Source organism: Homarus americanus, unplaced genomic scaffold (assembly GCF_018991925.1).
Source record: "Homarus americanus isolate GMGI-L3 unplaced genomic scaffold, GMGI_Hamer_2.0 scaffold52512, whole genome shotgun sequence".
Taxonomy (NCBI): Eukaryota; Metazoa; Arthropoda; class Malacostraca; order Decapoda; family Nephropidae; genus Homarus; species Homarus americanus.
This window is the reverse complement of record NW_024735442.1, coordinates 15,913,287-15,936,985: the sequence shown is the minus strand read 5'-3', so window position 1 is coordinate 15,936,985 and position 23,699 is coordinate 15,913,287. Positions and strand designations below refer to the sequence as shown.

Genomic DNA, 23,699 nt, shown 5'->3' with positions numbered 1-23,699 from the left:
TTGGAAGCATAATGTGTTGTCTAATGGTGGACCCTGCTGCCATATGGCATCACGAAAATTGTGACCAAGTCCCAGGTTGCTGATCTGACTTTCTGCCTCATTTACAAACAATTGCAGGGTCTCAGTTTGTTTCTCTTGGACAACACAACATACATAATGCATATCGTTTCTCACTCTTGATTTTTTTTTTTTATGTTTATTATTATTATTATTATTATTATTATTATTATTATTATTATTATTATTATTTTTTTTTTTTTTTTTTTATTATTATTATTGTTTATTATTATTATTATTATTATTATTATTATTATTATTATTATTATTATTATTATTATTTCTATTATTGTTATTAATTTATTTCTATTAATTTGCTATTAATTTTATTAATTGTTGTAATAATAATAGTAATAATATATTATTATTATTATTATTATTATTATTATTATTATTATCATTACATTTTCGCCCCCCAGGCCCTCATGTGGATCAGTGACCTGTGCCCGGGTGGGCTAATCCCCGTAAAAAAAAAAAAGAAAAAAAAAAGTAAATGGTGGTGGCGAGGGTGGGTAATAATAACGACGATGCATACCTGTTAATATGAGCACCTGTTATTAGGTGCTCCTGAATGTGCTGCTTAAGGATCTGTTAACCAAAATTTGATATCTTGATTATAACTTGTTCAAATGGCTTTTAGAAAATGTTCAAATGATTTTTAGAATATTTTAATTACTTTTGCAATGCTAATTACTCGCCACTTATGGGTTTTCGAGGTCATTTCTTGGTGCTTGTGTATTATTCTGGATGTACTTAAATAGTTAGGCACATTAAATTTTAGTTCAGAGAGAAAACGTATTTTTGGCCAAAAATCCTTTAAGGCTATATAGACTTACAATTTTTATCATTTTCGGCCAAAAAATGGATTTTGTTCAAAATTTCAGTATAGGTACTCCTGAATGTGCTGCTTAAGGATCTGTTAACCAAGATTTGATATCTTGATTATAACTTGTTCAAATGGCTTTTAGAAAATGTTCAAATGATTTTTAGAATATTTTAATTACTTTTGCAATGCTAATTACTCGCCACTTATGGGTTTTCGAGGTCATTTCTTGGTGCTTGTGTATTATTCTGGATGTACTTAAATAGTTAGGCACATTAAATTTTAGTTCAGAGAGAAAAAGTATTTTGGCCAAAAATCCTTTAAGGCTTAAGACTTACAATTTTGTCATTTCGGCCAAAAATGGATTTTGTTCAAAATTTCAGTATAGTACTCCTGAATGTACTGCTTAAGGATCTGTTAACAAATTTGATATCTTGATTATAACTTGTTCAAATGGCTTTTAGAAAATGTTCAAATGATTTTTAGAATATTTTAATTACTTTTGCAATGCTAATTACTCGCCACTTATGGGTTTTCGAGGTCATTTCTTGGTGCTTGTGTATTATTCTGGATGTACTTAAATAGTTAGGCACATTAAATTTTAGTTCAGAGAGAAAAAAGTATTTTTGGCCAAAAATCCTTTAAGGCTTTAGACTTACAATTTTGTCATTTCGGCCAAAAAATGGATTTTGTTCAAAATTTCAGTATAGGTACTCCTGAATGTGCTGCTTCAGGATCTGTTAACCAAAATTTGATATCTTGATTATAACTTGTTCAAATGGCTTTTAGAAAATGTTCAAATGATTTTTAGAATATTTTAATTACTTTTGCAATGCTAATTACTCGCCACTTATGGGTTTTCGAGGTCATTTCTTGGTGCTTGTGTATTATTCTGGATGTACTTAAATAGTTAGGCACATTAAATTTTAGTTTAGAGAGAAAAAGTATTTTTGGCCAAAAATCCTTTAAGGCTTTAGACTTACAATTTTTGTCATTTCGGCCAAAAAATGGATTTTGTTCAAAATTTCATTATAGGTACTCCTGAATGTGCTGCTTAAGGATCTGTTAACCAAAATTTGATATCTTGATTATAACTTGTTCAAATGGCTTTTAGAAAATGTTCAAACGATTTTTAGAATATTTTAATTACTTTTGCAATGCTAATTACTCGCCACTTATGGGTTTTCGAGGTCATTTCTTGGTGCTTGTGTATTATTTTGGATGTACTTAAATAGTTAGGCACATTAAATTTTAGTTCAGAGAGAAAACGTATTTTTGGCCAAAAATCCTTTAAGGCTATAGACTTACAATTTTCGTCATTTCGGCCAAAAAATGGATTTTGTTCAAAATTTCAGTATAGGTACTCCTGAATGTGCTGCTTAAGGATCTGTTAACCAAAATTTGATATCTTGATTATAACTTGTTCAAATGGCTTTTAGAAAATGTTGAAATGATTTTTAAAATATTTTAATTACTTTTGCAATGCTAATTACTCGCCACTTATGGGTTTTCGAGGTCATTTCTTGGTGCTTGTGTATTATTCTGGATGTACTTAAATAGTTAAGCACATTAAATTTTAGTTTAGAGAGAAAAAGTATTTTTGGCCAAAAATCCTTTAAGGCTTTAGACTTACAATTTTTGTCATTTCGGCCAAAAAATGGATTTTGTTCAAAATTTCAGTATAGGTACTCCCTGTGAATGTGCTGTAAGGATCTGTTAACCAAAATTTGATGATTACTTGTTCAAATGGCTTTTAGAAAATGTTCAAATGATTTTTAGAATATTTTAATTACTTTTGCAATGCTAATTACTCGCCACTTATGGGTTTTCGAGGTCATTTCTTGGTGCTTGTGTATTATTCTGGATGTACTTAAATAGTTAGGCACATTAAATTTTAGTTCAGAGAGAAAAAGTATTTTTGGCCAAAAAAATCCTTTTGGGCAATAGACTTACAATTTTCGTCATTTCGGCCAAAAAATGGATTTTGTTCAAAATTTCAGTATAGGTACTCCTGAATGTGCTGCTTCAGGATCTGTTAACCAAAATTTGATATCTTGATTATAATTTGTTCAAATGGCTTTTAGAAAATGTTCAAATGATTTTTAGAATATTTTAATTACTTTTGCAATACTAATTACTCGCCACTTATGGGTTTTCGAGGTCATTTCTTGGTGCTTGTGTATTATTCTGGATGTACTTAAATAGTTAGGCACATTAAATTTTAGTTCAGAAAGAAAACGTATTTTTGGCCAAAATTCCTTTAAGGCTATAGACTTACAATTTTCGTCATTTCGGCCAAAAATGGATTTTGTTCAAAATTTCAGTATAGGTACTCCTGAATGTGCTGCTTAAGGATCTGTTAACCAAAATTTGATATCTTGATTATAACTTGTTCAAATGGCTTTTAGAAAATGTTCAAATGATTTTTAGAATATTTTAATTACTTTTGCAATGCTAATTACTCGCCACTTATGGGTTTCGAGGTCATTTCTTGGTGCTTGTGTATTATTCTGGATGTACTTAAATAGTTAGGCACACAGTAAATTTTTAGTTCAGAAAAAGTATTTTTATTAAAAAATTCTTTAGACTTTAAACTTACAATTTTTTGTCATTTCGGCCAAAAATGGATTTTGTTCAAAATTTCAGTATAGGTACTCTGAATGTGCTGCTTAAAGTCTAATGTAAAATTTGATATCTTGATTATAACTTGTTCAAATGGCTTTTTGAAAATGTTCAAATGATTTTTTGAATATTTTAATTACTTTTGCAATGCTAATTACTCGCCACTTATGGGTTTTCGAGGTCATTTCTTGGTGCTTGTGAATTATTCTGGATGTACTTAAATAGTTAGGCACATTAAATTTTAGTTCAGAGAGAAAAAGTATTTTTGGCCAAAAATCCTTTAAGGCTTTAGATTTACAATTTTTGTCATTTTCGGCCAAAAATGGATTTTGTTCAAAATTTCAATATAGGTACTCCTGAATGTGCTGCTTAAGGATCTGTTAACCAAAATTTGATATCTTGATTATAACTTGTTCAAATGGCTTTTAGAAAATGTTTAAATGATTTTTAGAATATTTTAATTACTTTTGCAATGCTAATTTCTCGCCACTTATGGGTTTTTGAGGTCATTTCTTGGTGCTTGTGTATTATTCTGGATGTACTTAAATAGTTAGGCACATTAAATTTTAGTTCAGAGAGAAAACGTATTTTGGCCAAAATCTTTGAGGCTTTTAAACTTACAATTTCGTCATTTCGGCCAAAAATGGATTTTGTTCAAAATTTCAGTATAGGTACTCTGAATATTAACAACCGAATCTATTTAACCAAAATTTGATATCTTGATTATAACTTGTTCAAATGGCTTTTAGAAAATGTTCAAATGATTTTTAGAATATTTTAATTACTTTTGCAATGCTAATTACTCGCCACTTATGGGTTTTCGAGGTCATTTCTTGGTGCTTGTGTATTATTCTGGATGTACTTAAATAGTTAGGCACATTAAATTTTAGTTCAGAGAGAAAACGTATTTTTGGCCAAAAATCCTTTAAGGCTTTAGACTTACAATTTTTGTCATTTTCGGCCATAAAATGGATTTTGTTCAAAATTTCAGTATAGGTACCAGGGTTGTGGAGTCGAAGACAAAACCTTCGACTCCGACTCCTCAAATTTTTATGCTTCCGACTCCGACTCCGACTCCTTGGCCTATTTGTAACAACTATTTCTACCATCCTAATTGTAATTTGTATGTTGTAACCTGCATAGGTAAAAAGTAAAACACCGTGGCTATACTGCTACAGCTTTATTAATGATCTGGACGATATTTAAGAACTACAAAAAGATGATAGGCTTGACTTTCAAAGTTTCAATCAAAAGAAAAATAAATTTATTAAGAATTCAAGATATTAACTAGAAAACACAATTTACATGTATATCTAAAAGTTCGATCTCAGCATATGAATTTTGTTTTAGCTCATAATCTGATGTGGATCTAAATGATGATCCTACAATTCCTTTTAAAGTAAAGTTATATATTTATGTACATTAAAGAAATGAATACCTTATTATGGAAAATGGATAAACCTTACATGATTAAGTTATTAAATTAAATTTGCCTTAATCTCACCAAAAACAGGTTGTAGCTAATTGTTTTGTAGCTGAGAGCCTCTGTGCAGTTTTCAATGAAACAAAATTTGATATAATTCAAAATTTCAAATGGTAAAGAAGAGACTATCGTCCAAAATTATAGTGCTATACTGTGCCTGCTACAATAAATTCATAATAATGCTTATAAAATGGAAATAAATTCTTTTAATAATTTAAGAAAATTAGTGGGATCAATGGAATCACTGCAATGAATATGCCTGAGTTCATATATTTGTTCTTAGGAACAGAATAGCTTCAGTCGGAGTCGGAGTCGGAGTCTGGACAATTTTACCGACTCCGACTCCGACTCCACAAGCCGAAATTTCCTCCGACTCCTCGACTCCGACTCCGACTCCACAGCCCTGCCTGTTAATATGAACACTATTTAATATGAACACCACAAATAATATGAACACCTATCAATATGAACACCTGTCAATATGGGCACTAATAATACTTGAACACCTGTTAATATAGCTGCCTGTTAATATGAACACCTGATAATATGAACACCTATCAATATGAACACCTGTTAATATGAACACCTGTTAATATGAACACCTGCTAATATGAACACCTGTTAATATGAACACCTGTCAATATGAACACCTGTTAATATGAACACCTGTTAATATGAACACCTGCTAATATGAACACCTGTCAATATGAACACCTGTTAATATGAACACCTGCCAATATGAACACCTGTTAATATGAACACTTGTTAATATGAACACCTGTTAATTGAGTAGTGAAGATGACATTTGTGTGAATTTATTTATCCCATTATAGAATACACAAATAATATTTAAAAGGCACAAACAAACTCAAATACGTAATGAATCATTCTTACGGCTCCCAAGCACTGACGTATGAACAAACACATAAGCAGATGCAGGCACTGAGAGGCACAAGCAGGCACTGAGAGGCACACGCAGGCACTGAGAGGCACACGCAGGCACTGAGAGGCACAAGCAGGCACTGAGACACGCAGGCACGGAGGGGGCACGCAGGCACTGAGAGGCACACCAGGCAGAGGCACAAGCAGGCAGGGGCACGCAGGCGAGGCACCCTGCGCCAGGCACTGGGGCAGCGAGCACTGAGGAGGCACAAGCAGGCACTGAGAGGCACCGAGCAGGCACTGGGAGGCACACGCAGGCACTGGGAGGCACAAGCAGGCACTGGGGAGGCAGCCGCAGGCACTGAGAGGCACACACGCAGGCACTGGGAGGCACAAGCCAGGCACTGAGGGCACAGGGCACTGGGGAGGCACAAGCAGGCACTGGGGCACCGGGCACTGGGGGCACAAGCGGGCACTGGGGAGGGCACACGCAGGCACTGGGAGGCACACGCAGGCACTGGGGCACAAGCGGGCACTGAGGGGCTGCAGGCACTGGGGAGGCACAAGCAGGCACTGAGACACACGCAGGCACTGGGAGGGCACACGCAGGCACTGAGAGGCACAAGCAGGCACTGGGGGGCCGCAGGCACTGGGAGGCACAAGCGGGCACTGGGAGGCGCAGGCACTGGAGAGGCACAAGCTGGGGGCCGCAGGCACTGGGCACAAGCAGGCACTGGGGGCACACGCAGGCACTGGGGCACTGGGCGCTGAGAGGCACAAGCAGGCACTGGGGAGAGGCACACGCAGGCACTGGAGAGGCACACGCAGGCACTGGGGAGGCACGCAGGCATGAGGCACACGCAGACAGGAGGCACAAGCAGGCACTGGGGGAGGCGCAGGCACTGGAGAGGCACAAGCAGGCACTGAGGAGGGCACACGCAGGCACTGGAGAGGCACGCAGGGAGAGGCCAAGCAGGCACTGGGGAGGCACACCAGGCACTGGGGAGCACACGCAGGCACTGGGGAGGCACAAGCAGGCACTGAGAGGCACACGCAGGCACTGAGAGGCACACGCAGGCACTGGGGAGAGGCACAAGCAGGCAGGGGGCACGGGCACTGAGGCACAAACAAGCACTGGAGGGCTACAAACAAGTCCTGAAACAGAAGCAAGAACTGAGGCACAAGCAAGCACTGAGGAGGCACAAGCAGGCACTGAGAGGCACACACGCAGACTGAGAGGCACAAGCAGGCACTGAGAGGCACGCAGGCACTGAGAGGCACAAACAAGCACTGGGGCTACAAAGTCCTTACAAGCACAAGCAAGAACTGAGAGGCACAAGCAGGCACTGAGAGGCACAAGCAGGCACTGAGAGGCACACGCAGGCACTGAGAGGCACACGCAGGCACTGAGAGGCACAAGCAGGCACTGAGAGGCACAAGCAGGCACTGAGAGGCACAAGCAGGCACTGAGAGGCACAAGCAGGCACTGAGAGGCACACGCAGGCACTGAGAGGCACAAACAAGCACTGAGAGCTACAAACAAGTCCTTACAAGCACAAGCAAGAACTGAGAAGCACAAGCAAGCACTCGCCACATACCACGGTTGTTAAGGAACAAGTAATATCACATGCATTGCTTCAGGACCGCTTTCTCACTCCATAATCTGAGCTGTTAAAAATTGGTGTAACTTGACTTTCCCAGGAAGGCCATTCAGGCTTCACTACGCCGCGTTGTTGAGTGCCCTACTGGTCTTGGCATCGTTTGCTAGTGGGGGGTGGTGATAGTAGTGGTAGTGGTGGTGATGGTGGTGGTGGTGGCGGTTATAGTGGTGATGATGGCAATAATAATAATAATAATAATAATAATAATAATAATAATAATAATAATAATAATAATAATAATAAAAATAATGGTGATAGTAGTGGTTAGTTCAGACCTATCAGTGGATCATGACGTCAGCAGTCTAAGTGGTTGTTGACTGCTCGTAGGCATATTGTACAGTATGTGTTTGATAGATTCTTAGTCATTGTATATACTTTCTTGTTTATTCTTTGTTTTGACATTTGTTTGTTTGTTTGTTTGATTATTAGGAACATGATACACAGGGTTAGTGAGGCCTCCTTGCGCATGCGTCAATCTTGAGTGAAAAGGTCAGAGGTTATATCAATATGACACAGCAGGAGGTCAGAATGTCAAAGGTTACACTAGAAGATGGTAGTGGTTGGTAATGGTGCTAGTGGATGGTAGTAGATGGTAATGGTGGTAGTGGTAGTGGATGATAGTTGGTAGTGGTGGTGGTAGTGGTAGTGGTAGTTTTAATAATACTGGTGTGTGTGTGTGTGTGTGTGTATGTGTGTGTGTGTGTGTATGTGTGTGTGTGTGTGTGTGTGTGTGTGTATGTGTGCCAATATCATCATCTATTTAAAGTCAACTCTAAAATAACCACAACACAAGGCAGCATCACTCCCCAACCCACATCCTCTCCCCTTTCTCTCCCCCTCCCTTTACCCCTTCTTCCCCTCCCTTTACCCCTTCTTCCCCTCCCTTTACCCCTTCTCCCCCCTCCCCCTTCACCCATCACCCCCCAAACTTGAATTAATTAGACCAATAGATAATTAAAGTATATATATAAATTACAACCATGAATTAAATATATGGACAAATAAATAAAGAACTAAGGGATAAATTAGGGAACTAGTAAAGAATAGAACAAGAGAACTAAAGCGAAAATGAGATGTGGGATACAGTGAAGATCTTGGTCTTGACCTTGTTGGAGGGGTGGGGGGTGGGGGGTGGGAAGAGGGTGGGGGTGGGAAGGGGCAGAGGGCAGGGGGCTGAGATGGTGCTGATTGACGATAGGATTTTTTTTTAATTTTATGTTTGTCTTTTGTCACTATCACCATTTTGTCACTATCATCCCCTGTTGTACCAGTTACTATCACCACCACCTGTTGTACCAGTCACTATCACCACCACCTGCTGTACCACATCACCTGTTGTACCAGTCACTATCACCCCTGTTGTACCAGTCATCATCACCACCACCTGTTGTTGTGTACCAGTCACTATCACTCACCTGTTACCAGTCACTATCACCACCTGTTGCCAGTTACTATCACCCCCTGTTGTACCAGTCACTATCACCACCACCTGTTGTACCAGTCACTATCACCACCACCTGTTGTACCAGTCACTATCACCCCCTGTTGTACCAGTCACTATCACCACCTGTTGTACCAGTCACTATCACCACCACCTGTTGTACCAGTCACTATCACCACCTGTTGTACCAGTCACTATCACCACCACCTGATGCACCAGTCACTATGATTCTGTCTCATAATTCAGATAATTCTCAAATAATTCAGATGATCTGACTCACAACCAGCACCCTTACCACTTCAATAACCAGGATGTAATTATTTGAATATATGAACGAGATAATTTATGCTTCAAGGTCGTTTGTTAATTATCTAGATTATTATTATGATTATTATGTCGGCCTTGAGCCAGATAGCGTCTTATAGAGGTCACTGGATCGTAATTAGTTTGTTTGTCCTGTTCTGCTTTCTCGTTTCAGTATTCAAGTTATTTATACAATTTATATTATAATCTCTAATCACCCTGACCTCTATAACCAAGTGTATAATTCTGATCAACAGTATTACCAGAACACCTTAATCGTGACACTCTTATAGCTCAGTGAATCACGTCTCAAATTTTAGATATTAATAGTTTTTTTATGACATTAAATTGGTAAAACTGATATGTCTGTAGAAAATAGCCATAAAGTCATTAACAGCATCTGCCTCCATCTTGGAATTACAGAGCTTTGTTAGAGGATGTGGTGGTTGAGGACATATTTATGGTAAGGGGGAATTGGCAACACTGTATCAGGATTTTAGCAAATTTCCAACAGAAGATTGGCAACACTGTGTCAGGAATTATCAGATATACAACAGAAGATTGGCAACACTGTGTCAGGAATTATCAGATATATAACAGAAGATTGGTAACACTGTATCAGGAATTATCAGATATACAACAGAAGATTGGTAACACTGTATCATGAATTATCAGATATACAACAGAAGATTGGCAACACTGTATCAGGAATTATCAGACACAAGACAATATTGGCAACACTGTATCAAGACTAATTAACAGGTGAACAAAAGATTAATATCAGAAATTATAGTGAAAAACCAGACGACATTATCATCCTCATGTACCAAAAACAAAATAAAATAACGTTTAAGTTCTGGGTTTACTGTAATTTTAATCATCATATATCACAAACTGAATCTCGTATGTACGTTTTAATCACTAGTTACCTGTCTAAATACCTCAATCACTAGTTACCTGTCTAAATACCTCAATCACTAGTTACCTGTCTAAATACCTCATTCACTAGTTACCTGTCTAAATACCTCATTCACTAGTTATCTGTCTAAATACCTCAATCACTAGTTACCTGTCTAAATACTCCAATCACTAGTTACCTGTCTAAATACCTCAATCATTAGTTACCTGTCTAAATACCTCAATCATTAGTTACCTGTCTACCTCATTCACTAGTTACCTGCCTAAATACCCCATTCACTAGTTACCTGCCTAAATACTCCAATCACTAGTTACGTGTCTACCTCATTCACTAGTTACCTGTCTACCTCATTCACTAGTTACGTGTCTAAATACCTCAATCATTAGTTACCTGCCTAAATACCCCAATCACTAGTTACCTGTCTAAATACCTCAATTACTAGTTACCTGTCTACCTCAATCACTAGTTACCTATCTAAACACCTCATTAAATTCAGTACTCCAAGCCACCACCTGTAGGACTAATTAATCAACATCTCACCTGCTATACCTGATCATATATATATATTTAAGTTCAATGTCAGATTATCAGATTACTATATTTTTTCCCATATATCAGAGACAAACATCACTGAGAAACACAAATTACAAAGATTATACTGTATTCTTAACTCTCTGTAACTCTGTAACATATGGGTAGTGTCCTCTTAATCCGGGCAACATACTACCACAGATGATTCGGCCACTTAAGTCGAATTACTACACATGTTAGGTTAAGAGTCACCTTAAGTGGTAATAAACTTTTTCTTAACCAGTAATACAAACCTCAAGAATGATGATAAATGTCTAATGCAATCTTCAATAACTTCATCATCAACTTTGCGTCAAAAATTGCGCAAAAATATATAAATGTGCCTTTAAATGATTCTCCATGACAGACAGACTAATTAATTTATCGTCTACCGTTATACACCACTACCCCCGTTATCATTTTCTTAGTTAATCCATTTTAAGTAGAATTATTCCTTTAAAGTCAAACAGAAGTTATCTTAATAATCTGATAATTAATTAGAAATTTAGTCAGTAATTGTCCCTCACTATTTGTTTTAATTGTCGAAAGTAAATTTATTGAAGAAAAAATAATGGGTTGTAACTGACACGAAAGTCATACTAAAGATCACAACATCATTACACTAACAGTTTATATCCGACAAAAACGCATCAACTTGAGTCACCTCTTTCATCACTCACTACTGTTATATTGTGTACCTTAGATAATAGTCACTTCACCTCCTGCATTATTCTGGTATGCTTTCAAGGATTTTGTCACAGGTAAACACGATATTCTTCTCTTGGTCGAAATGGTGTCAAGAGTTTAGATGTTTAAGCTGTGTAAATATGGTCACTCACCGACAGTATATTGGGTGTTCTGCAGGGCGCTATGTAAGGTCCTCTTCTGTCCTTCCTGTTTACTTATCACACAAACTCCAGCTCGAATTTGGGTTATTTACAGAACACAACATCCACTATCTCAGGTGGGCCTTATTCTAATCGTCTCATGACTTTAGGTAAACACAAACAAAGGCATGTCAATAATTTGCTATTTCAACCAACAAACTTCATTTTAATCTTGATAAAACACATTACATAATTTAAATCAGATAGAAAAATTATCCATATACCACGCTACTAATTAAGCCTTGGTGATAATAAACTTAAAAGGAGGTAACCACAAAATTACTGAGAGGTTTCATAAATAATCTCGTATGACTCGAAAATCCTCAACACGGGGTAAACAAACTTAAGAGAATGTGTCAGTCTATACCAACACGGTTCTAAAAGTAGTGTAGTACCTGTATTCATTAATTAACCCACACCAGCGCACCTGATTTATCTATAGTGTCACCTGTACCACACACCTGAGGCTACTAATCACTGATCACAAGAAGCGAATCAAAGTCACATTTAATCATACGAACACAACACTGACGCGCTTACAGAAACTGATAACATGAAACTTATAACACTGATTATTAAGAAAGTTAAAAAAGTATTACGTTGCAGTAAATTTGAGGAATGAATATATATTTTTTCTTTTTATTAATAACAGATATAATATAGAAACATATATATAAATTACATGAGATCATCACAAGTCATACGCCTATAAATGTTAATATGTCAGATATTTGCAATCCACCCTTTCCCAGGTCCTCTAAAGTCTTTTTCCTCTTCCCCTTCCTCCTTCTCCTCCTCTTTATCCTCCTCCTCCTCCTTCTCTTCTTCCCCCTCCTCCTCCACTCCCCCTTCCTCCACCATCACCACCATCACCTCCTCCACCTGCTGTCATACTACTACAACTACTTATTTATATCTCGTCTCTTCATCATCTAACAAAGGAATTTTCTTCTAATGTACAAAACAAAAATACTTATTATATTACTTATCTCCATTATTGTGACATTTATAGTTTATATTGTATTGCCCAACAACGTGTTTAATTGCCTTTTAAACCACCACTACTTCTTATCGACACCTCATAAGGACAACAAATTCTGTCCTTCGTCAGTAAACAAGTGAATAATAATGATCTATGTACGTGGCTAAGTTGTTTTTCACGTTGTTTAACTAATTCCCAGAAGTGAATTGGATTAAATTATTTTATATAAATTTGATGTTTACTGTAATGCACAACACTACTATTAATGTTTATACTTGTTCCCGCCTTTTATTTCTATCCATGGTTTACCAGACAACACCATTCAGCTTCTCAGTCGTATTAGCCGTCAGAGAAACACACACTCATGTTTACCTGTTAGTAGAGTAAGATGTAAACACGTATCTTCGCCACGTGACGTCATGTGATAGTGTGAATCCGACTTATGATGTTAAGAACGACACTAAATCCGGATTTACCAAAGGGTTTTTATGTGAATATGACTTAACATCTTTGACGAAAACGAAAACAGTGTAATGATAATAATAATAATAATAATAATAATAATAATAATAATAATAATAACAATAATACTAATACTAATAATAATAATAATAATAACAATAATACTAATAATACTAATAATACTACTAATACTAATAATACTACTAATACTAATAATACTACTACTAACAATAGTGACAGTAGCTACAAATCCTGACATTTACTTCTGACCTGACCTCCTTCCCATCCCTTCTGTTCACCTTTCCAGTTCAACTCTACCTAACCTGACCTGGTGTTGAACCCTGACTTCTTCTACGCCTTACTTGATGGTGTATATTTAGAGCAACGACGCCCACTGTTTGTCCTCCAGTTTAACCCTTTCTCTCTGTCTGTCACTTTTTGTCTGATTGCCTCTCTCTCTCTCTCTCTCTCTCTCTCTCTCTCTCTCTCTCTCTCTCTCTGCTATTTTCGATGTATTGAATGTAAAGTGGAATTTGTCGGAATGTCAGCGGAGGCGAGCGTCAGCAGAATAGAACGTCAGTAGATGCAAGTGTCAGCAGAAGCTAAAGTCAATAGATGCGAACGTCAGCAAAATCGAATGGGAATATGTGGGATCCAGGTTAGAAGGAAGCAGATAACATAGATAGATAGATAGATAGATAGATAGATAGATAGATAGATAGATAGATAGATACGACAAACACATAACACGGGTACTTATTTACGTCTCTTGTGTGTGTGTGTGTGTGTGTGTGTGTGTGTGTGTGTGTGTGTGTGTGTACGTACGTATTTATACAACAGAATAGATAATATAATTTATAATTACTCATGTGAACTTTACTATCGCATACCTAACCTAACCTAACCTAACCTAACCTTCCATTGACATTAGTGTAACCCCAAATTTCAGTTAGTTCCGAGAAAGCTCAAGGTGTGTAAATTCCACAAGTCAATCGACACAATAGGAAAAGTTTCATGATACACTACTACTACTACTACTACTACTACTACTACCTCAAGCTAAACACATTAACAACCAAAGCTTTTCAGTTTGTCTTATCAATATACTTTAATTATAGACTCTATCTATCTATCTATCTATCTTAGTCTGTCTGTCTATAGAAATATCAAACTACCAATCTAAATATCTAACTAACCAACTATTTATATTGTGTCTCTCTGTCTGTCTGTCTGTCTGTCTGTTTGTGTCTGTCTTGGACGTTTCCTGTCTGTCTGTATGTCAACATCAGATAGTTATTTTCTTTTACGAATTTTTGTAGCATTTTGTAGTTTTTGTTCGTCTGTTTTTTGGTGGTATTTTATGTCGAACCTTTGAGAATCATTAGTTGTATCGTAGCTAAAGTAAGAGAGTTGGATTCCTTCTCACGCCATCAGTTATAGGGTGGATGATGGGGTGGATGATGGGGTGGATGATAGGGTGGATGATGGGGTGGATGATGGGGTGGATGATGGATGATGGGGTGGATGATTGGGTGGATGATAGGGTGGATGATGGGGTGGTGATGTCCTGAAAGACAATTAATGACCTTTGTGAGAGAGAGGAGGGGGGGGGTGGGGGGGGTAATTATCAGCCGCATGTCTCGTTGTAATAAGTCACGCTCACCAAACACACTCTCCGTGTTTCTTAACTGTACAAGAGTCACACGTCACTCACACTTTCACAATCAAGTGTTTCATCATGTCTTCACACTGCTAGGACGTCCTGTATACATCTAAAGATCACACACACACACACACACACACATCTTGCGGTATGTGAATGGGGCTAGGGGAAGGTCTGTTTTGATGACATCAGCAGATACTGTACTGTACCGTCAAGACTGAGAGAGGCTGATCATTCGTTGGTAGCAGTGTAGTGACACCAGTGATGACCTCACGACGATCAAGTGATGCTGACGAATGACACCATCGTAGTGCCACTAGTCATGACGTCATGACCCAGAGTGGCTCTCGCTGGGAAAATTCCTACGTTTTTTATTCGGATGTGAAGTGAGGTTGCCAAGAGGTACTTATTATTATATACGCCGTAAAATGACACCATTCCCATATATCAAGAGTAAATAAACTTCTATTACCGGTCATAAAAGTAAGATCAAAATATATTAATGTCAGCCCAATGCAAGTCTGTAAAACTTTACTCAATGGAAATAATAAACACGAAAAGTAACTTAAGAGATGCTGCTTACTGGCTCATTGTCCAAGAGTTTGTGAATTACGGGAACGGGGAAGAGAGCCTCCTAGTGGTGCCAGTGGTCTGTGTTGGTCCTAGTCACTGTTTACTGTTATTGGAGAGAGAGAGAGACATCTTTTATATAACTTAACTAAACAATCAAAGGCATTTCTAGACTGAGTAAATAGTGGACTAGATCAGGTTTAATTCTCACTTAACCAAGGTGGCACCAGCGACACACCTCTAATGATGTTACCTGGGATGCGTTACACCTTATCTCTTATCGTGTGAAGGGGATGGTAAGGTCGCCTACCAAGACACTTAATATGGTGGCTTGAGAATTTGTATATTGAGGTAATGGCGTGAGTAATGTGTCCGTAGTAACTATCTATCTATCTATCTATCTATCTATCTATCTATCTATCTACAGTACACACAACACTTTAGGGGGGGGGGGATCCAGAGATGAAAGTGTTTCCCACAAGGGAGTATTATTCTATTGGGTACTCTCCCTTCTCTCCTCTCCCCTCTCTCCTCCCTCTCCTCCTCCCCCCTCTCCCTTAAGGCCTGTGGAGTTTATGCTTGGTTTGGGATTAGAGTCATGCCCCGCCCCCCTCTCTCGCCCCTTTGGTGATAAGTAGTTCTGTTCCTCTGCGACTCATAAGGCGTGAATCTGTATTAGTCACTCTAATGGCCTCAAATGTTAAACCAAACAAAACAAAAATGGCCGATGCACTTGTCTTTTCCAGTGTGTGTGTGTGTGTGTGTGTGTGTGTGTGTGTGTGTCCTGCCACCATTGCTGGATTGCTAGTCAAATGTAGAGTTTAACAATCGGTTCCAACGGGAGACTAAGTGACTCCTCAAGCAGAACGACAGCAAAAAAAGGCAGTATGAGGTTGTACAGTAACAGTTCATGACCCCAGGTGTTGGAGTCACTCATGCAGGTGTTACAGGTGTTGTTTACCATCATCACAGAGGTCCCCAAATCCGATGCCTCCAGCTGATGTTAATGGTTCCTCATGGTGATCTACAGAGTGTAGAGGCAGTGATGTTATATATAGCAGCTGTGGTCACTTCCTCCTCGCTTGTTTCATAGTCACTAACACAGCCACCAAGAAATGAAGCTACGAGTATTATTTACATTTACGTAGAAACCGTTCCGAATCGGTGTGAATTATCGCTTGTAGTAGTAGTAGTAGTAGTAGTAGTAGTAGTAGTAGTAGTAGAACACCTGGTGGCAGCACCAACTAACATACTAACATAAAGTTTATGGGTCGAATACAGGAAGTGCTGTTCTTATTTCTCTATTGCGTCTTGATGTAACATGAGAACTTAAATAATAATAATAATAATAAAAATAATAATAATAATTTAATAACAACAACAACAACAACGACAGCAACAACAACAACGACAGCAACAACAACAACAACAATAATAATAATAATACTAATAATAATAATAATAATTATAATAATAATAATAATAATAATAATAATAAGAGCAAAATTGAGCAAGAGCGAGGCGCAGTTGACAGGCCGCCAACTCGACCTACCTCGGGTGGCGACCACACAATCAGTTCATTGACCTGATCTGGCCAAGGTGATGTCGACCTTGCAGCACACACACACACACACACACACACACACTGTAAACAAGTGAAGATGCTTACGTTGCAAGTTTCTCTGCCTGCCTACTTGCATATTTCCACCCGCTCCTGCTGCCTGCCTGTTTACCTCCACCTGCTGCCTACTTAACTACATCTGCCTGCTTCCTGTTTAACTCCACCTACCTCACCTGCTGCTTGCCTGGCTACCTTCACCTGCTGTTCCACCCACCTCCCCTGCCTACACCTGTTGCCTGCTTACACTTCCACCTCCCTGCCTACACCTGTTGCCTGCTTACCTCCTCCCACCTCCCCTGCCTACACCTGTTGCCTGCTTACCTCCACCTCACCTCCTGCCTCCACACCTGTTGCCTGCTTACCTCCCCCCACCTCCTGCCTACACCTCCGTTGCCTGCTTACCTCCTCCCACCTCCCTGCCTACACCTGTTGCCTGCTTACCTCCTCCTCCCACCTCCCTGCCTACACCTGTTGCCCTGCTTACCCCCCACCTCCCCTGCCTACACCTGTTGTCTGCTTACCTCCCCCCACCTCCCCTGCCTACACCTGTTGCCTGCTTACCTCCACTCCACCCTCCTGCCTCCTACACCTGTTGCCTGCTTACCTTCCCCCCCACCTCCCCTGCCTCCACCTGTTGCCTGCTTACCTCCTCCCACCTCCTCCCCTGCCTACACCTGCCTGCTTACTCCACCACCTCCCCTGCCTCACACCTGTTGCTGCCTGCTTACCCCCCCACCTCCCCCTGCCTACACCTGTTGCCTGCTTCTCTCCTCCCACCTCCCTGCCCTACACCTGTTGCCTGCTTACCTCCACCCACCTCCCCTGCCTACACCTGTTGCCTGCTTACCTCCTCCCACCTCCCCTGCCTACACCTGTTACCTGCTTACCTCCACCTACCTACACCTGCCGTACCCAAAACCCCAGTCCTTCAGATTTTCCTAAAGCAAAAGTGAAAATCCAACAAATTTCCCCCATATCCTCTTCATTATTTCATCAATTTCTTTTCAGAATCCCGTAAGAGTCGCTGACGGGGTACCAAAGTGTCACAACTTCCTACCGAAGGTCCTGTGTGTGTGTGTGTGTGTGTGTGTGAACGGTCACCCCCTCACTGTTCTTCCCGTCAACGTGACAGTAAACACACGCGTGGTGACATTATTCAGGATACATTGACGTCATACAAGGGAGAAGTGACGCCATTAAAGGAACAAATGACGTCATACGGAAGGAAAAACATCTTTGCGAAATTCTTATTATTTTCCTCTTTTGTTACACGTTAATTTTTCTTTTGTAATATTCATAATCGTATATATATATATATATATATATATATATATATATATATATATATATATATATATATATATATATATATATATATATATATATATATATATATATATATATATATATATATATATATAACACACGTGGCAAATGGAAACAACGTTGTCGCATTTTCCCGTGTGATTTTATCAAGATTTATCTTATCCACGTTTATTGTGGATTTACATGAAATATATATATATATATATATATATATATATATATATATATATATATATATATATATATATATATATATATATATATATATATATATATATTTATATATATTTCGAAACCTAACAAAGTTTGTGTTTTGTGATGCTTGATATAAAAATAAATGTTACTATGATTAAATGCTGTTTATTAATGTTTATTACGGAGGGAAGGTCTGATGGAATACACCTTATAGCCTCTCCCATCCTCCTCCTCCTCTTCCTTCTTCCTCCTCCTCCTCCTCCTCTTCCCTCTTCCTCCTTTACACCTCTCCTCTTCTCTCCATTCTCACTACACTGCCTCAGGTGATATACGTTCAAGGTTGAGTTGTGTGACGCCTCTGTGTACTCAGTCTGTGTACCTATGTGTGTGGGGGTGGGAGGAGGAGTTGGCGCCCTGAGTAGAGAAGAAAAGTAGCAAGGAGGAAGTAGGGAGAGATCAGAGAAGAGGGGAAGGTCAAGATAAGAAGAGGAGATGGATAAAAAAGGAAGGAGAGGAGAAGAAGTGATAACAGAGAAGGAGAAGAAAGTCTTATATAATTTTGTTCCCTCCTTCCCTCCATCTCTCACCTACACCCCTTCCTCCATCCACCCTTCCCTCCTTCCCCCTCCATCCCTAATAAGAACACCCCTCCCACCCTTCCTAGTACATACGCCCGTCCTTCTCCCACTTACGCCACTCCTTCTTCCCCACTTACTCCACTTCTTCCCTCCCACTTACTCCACTTCTTCCCTCCCACTTACTCCACTTCTTCCCTCCCACTTACGCCACTTCTTCCCTCCCACTTACGCCACTTCTTCCCTCCCACTTACGCCAGTCCTTCCCTCCCACTTACGCCAGTCCTTCCCTCTCTCCCTCTCAGCTACTTCGTATTTGCTAAATGACCTCTCAATGATCCCTCTCACAACACAAAGACACACAACACACACACACACACCTCATAAGATTTCTCTCCCGAGCAACATTAACCTGTCTGAGCATTCACCTCCTCCCCATCACCTCCTCTCACTTCCCATCATCACCTCCTCTCCACCTCCAACACCTCCTCCACTCCATCACCTCCCTCCACCTCCAACACCTCCTCCTCCAATGTTCATACCCCACAACACCTCCACCTCCTCTGCGCTCGTTTTCCAACACATACCCTTGACTTGTACCCCTGTGACTTAACCATCCCTTCTCCGACTTGTCCCCCACCTCTCCTCTACCTCCCGTCCTAGCACCCTTGCAAAGAAAAGGTTCTCAGCTCATTTATCAGAGAGAGAGAGAGAGAGGTTGCTTCCTTGTTTGTTTTCTAGCCAGATTGTATGTATGTATGTGTGTATGTATGTATGACCACCTGTTGGCGAGTTGCCCGGTCTTCTCGGACTATTCCTTGATACTGGGTCAAGCAACTCAGGGTGTGGTTTTTGTGTTGGCGACAGCTTCTACACCTTAATCGCACACATAAGGCGGCAGTACGACGCAGACGGTGAATGACGACAAACGTAAGAAGTGGTTCACGTGATTGTTTGGTGGGAAGGAACGGTCAAGAGGAGACGATATTGAGAAGGGTTTTTTTTTCAGATTGGATAAATTTTACCCCAATTATCCTTTAAACCAATTATCATGAGGTTAGAGTAGTACCTTATCAGTGACCACCATGTAATTAATTGTTTGGATAAAAAGAAAGTGGATAGATAAGAAAGAGAGAAAAAAATAAGGAGGAAGAGAGCGAAGAAGAAAGGAGGGGAAGGAAGAGAAAAAGGAAAGAAAAATGAGAGAAAATGATAAGATAGAAAGAAGGATAAAAGACAACAGATAAAGAAGAAGAATAACAAAAAACAACAACAACAACAACAACAACGAAGAAGAACAACAACAACAACGAAGAAGAAGAACATGAAGAACAACAACAACAACAAAAAGAAGAAGAACATGAAGAACAACATCAACAACAACAACGAAGAAGAACATGAAGAACAAGATCAACAACAACAACGAAGAAGAAGAACAACAACAACAAAAAGAAGAAGAACAAGAAGAAGAACAACAACAACAAAAAGAAGAAGAACAAGAAGAAGAACAACAACAACGAAGAAGAAGAACAAGAAGAAGAAGAAGAAGAACAACAACAACAAAAAGAAGAAGAAAAAGAAGAAGAACAACAACAACAACGAAGAAGAAGAACATGAAGAACAACAACAACAACAAAAAGAAGAAGAACAAATGGATCACAATGCCCGCTTTGAGAATGGTCAGCCTCAGCACACATTAACTGTACACTGTGAACCGCATCTTTATGTCAGTGTCATCACGTACACAGTCGCTTATGTGCACGTATACAACTGTTGATGCACACACACACACACACACACACATAGCTGTTATATACACCAAGTCACTGCCAGACATGTTGTGAGAAAGGCTATTTACATAGGCACCTAACCTAACCTAACCTAACCAAACCCTAACATAACCTCACTCAACCAATAACAATACCAACTCAACAACAATAACTCCGGGTTGTGTGGTGATTGATGGAGGTAATTCCCCCATTAGTCTATGAATGTGTCAGTATGATTGAGGGTCATTGTCAGATGTTGTCAGTATGAGTGAGGGGCTTGGATTGCATGTTAGTGAATAGAATATTACAGTGTGTGTGTGTGTGTGTGTGTGTTGAGGGACGATGTTGATGTAAGTTGGAGTGAAATATGACTAATTTCTCTCTTTTGTTTTTCTTTATTTATCCTGTGTTTTTCTCTCCTCATTCGTTCCACTTCTCTCCTTCCCTCTGTTTCTCTCTCTTATTCATTCCAATTCCCTCCTCTCAGCCCACTCAGCCTCACTGGAATAACGACCCCCCCCACATTAGTGACTAGAAAAGGTATTGTACCTGCCTTGCTCTCTCTTTCTCTCTCTCTTCCCATTTCTCTCAATTTTCATCATTCAAGTATTTATCTCTTTTTTATTTTACACTCTCTCTCTCTCTCGGTCACAGCTAATCCTACTACACCTTGACACACCTCCTCCTACACATTCATATTATCTTTATATATATTAGTTTCTTCCACATGTTTATTAGTCTTGTTTAAATGTTGTTTTATTTGTTTAGCTGTGTCTGTATGTTTGTTTGAGTGTCTATTATTGATGTTGTTGTTATTGTAGTCGTTGTTGTTGTGGTTATACTAACGAGTCTCCCTCTCTCTCTTCCTCAGGTGTTAGCACAAGATGACTCCTCTCACCTATCACCTACTGCTGGTTGTATTAGCGGTGGGCGTGGCCACAGGAGGTAGTGACCAGAACGCCTTAGGAGGAGGAAGTAATGGAGGAAGGGCGTCTCGTCTCACACACACCCAACAGGAAGCGGCAGTGGCGGAAGAAGGGGAGGAAGAGGTGATGGGTGTTGGCATCTTGACGGACATGGCTGCCAACATATCAGTACCTGTGTGTTGTGGCCTCGAGCAGGTGTTTAACATGAGCAAGATTGGGTGTGAACCTTCCCACAAGAAGCCTGTTATTTCCTTCCATTATGAGGTGAGGGGGAAGACAGTAGGGAACGGGGAAGGGAGGGAGGAGAGAAGGAAGGGGAATAGACAAGCCAGTGATCTCGTTTCATTATGACGTAAGATGGAGGAGAGGAGGGAAGGAGGAAGGGAGTAGAGATAGATGAATGGGAGGATAAAAGGAAGGGGAGGAAGCAGGAATAGGAAAGGAAGGAGGAAGGGAGGAGAAATGAAAGGGAGGAAGGATAGGGAGATGGATAAACAAGCCAGTGAATGTTGTATACTTGGTATTTTTTATGAATTATATTGACATAACGAATGATTGTTGTCAATAAATAAAATAAATGTTATTGATCGCGCATGAGCCGGCTCAGCCAATCCTCCGCTGGAGCCGCTCATTGCATCATCGGCTCACGCATCGCGTCGCTTATGATGGTGAGCACGGGTGGCACCAGTTCATAAGTCACACGCATAACTTGTAAGGCGGCCCTGATTACACAAAAGACCCCAGTGTTAAGCGTGGATGGCACAAACACGATTACAGGATAGATTATCCACCGTATTGCGAAAAACGGCGCCAATATCCCCAGTTATATCACTGCTTCAACTGTGTTTAGGATCATGTAAACAAATCTAAAGATCCACTACACAACCGGCACCAGAAACCCTCCCCCCATATACATTACTTACCAGGACAGTGTCCCCAACCCTCTAAGAAGTAATCTTGGGAGGGTTACGATCACTATTTTCAAAAAGGGGACACGGATCGTTTCACAGTGCATGACAGACCAGGCCACCACCACCGTAAGAAGTGTGGCACGCAGACGGCCATACCGGGTACCACCACCCCCGATTAACCTGAACCAGGTCTACGCAAGCACCCAGAAATACGTTACGACGCAATACCTGATGAATACCAGGAAATTTTCGAGTACCTTCTGAACAGTCATTTTTATGACCGGAAACATTATTTAATATACTTTAATATATTTTGTTTAGCACAGTTGGACTCGGGAGAATACAAGGGTCGGAAATATAAACAGGGTGGAACAGTGACCCGCCTGAGGTAGTGTAGTGGTAGTGGGGTTGTGGTATGGTAGTTGTGGTGGGGTTGAGGTGGTGTGGTTGTAGTGGTAGAGGGGTTGTGGTGGTGTGGTTGTAGTGGTAGTGGGGTTGTGGTGGTGTGGTTGTAGTGGTAGTGGGGTTGTGGTGGTGTGGTTGTAGTGGTAGTGGGGTTGAGGTGGCAAGATTTGTAGTGGTAGAGTGGGGTTGTGGTATGGTAATGAATTGAATTGGGGTTGAGAAGGTGGTGGGGTTGAGGTGGGTGTGGTTGCCAGTGGTAAGTGGGGTTGTGGTGGTGTGGTTGTAGTGTTGTTAATTGGGGTTGAGGTGGTGTGGTTGTAGTGGTGGTAGGGGTTGTGGGTATGGTAATGGTGGTGGGGTTAATTGGTGGGGTTGGTGTGTGGTTGTAGTGGTAGTGGGGTTGTGGTGGTGTGGTTGTAGTGATAGTGGGGTTGTGGTGGTGTGGTTTAGTAGTGAGTGGGGTTGAGGTGGTGTGGTTTTAGAGGTAGTGGGGTTGTGGTAATGGTGGTGGGGTTGGGGTGGTGGGGTTGAGGTGGGTGTGGTTTGGTGGTGGTGGGGTTGTGGTATGGTAATGGTGGTGCGGGGTTGTGGTGGTGGTGTGGTTGTAGTTGTAGTGGGGTTGAGGTGGTGGTTGTAGTGGTAGTAG

At 40.0% G+C, this 23,699-nt stretch overlaps 1 protein-coding gene across 2 annotated transcripts in view; it reads left to right on the top strand.

The window, feature by feature from the left end:
• Positions 1–21,691: 21,691 nt before the first annotated feature.
• LOC121871070 (G-protein coupled receptor Mth2-like) overlaps positions 21,692–23,699 on the top strand; it is a 74,217-nt gene continuing 72,209 nt past the window's right edge. For both annotated transcript variants that reach the window (XM_042373185.1, XM_042373184.1), the window contains exon 1: positions 21,692–22,001. In XM_042373185.1, coding sequence (XP_042229119.1) covers positions 21,696–22,001 — 306 coding nt within the window. In that variant the 5' untranslated portion in view covers positions 21,692–21,695. The remainder of the gene's footprint in view (positions 22,002–23,699) is intronic.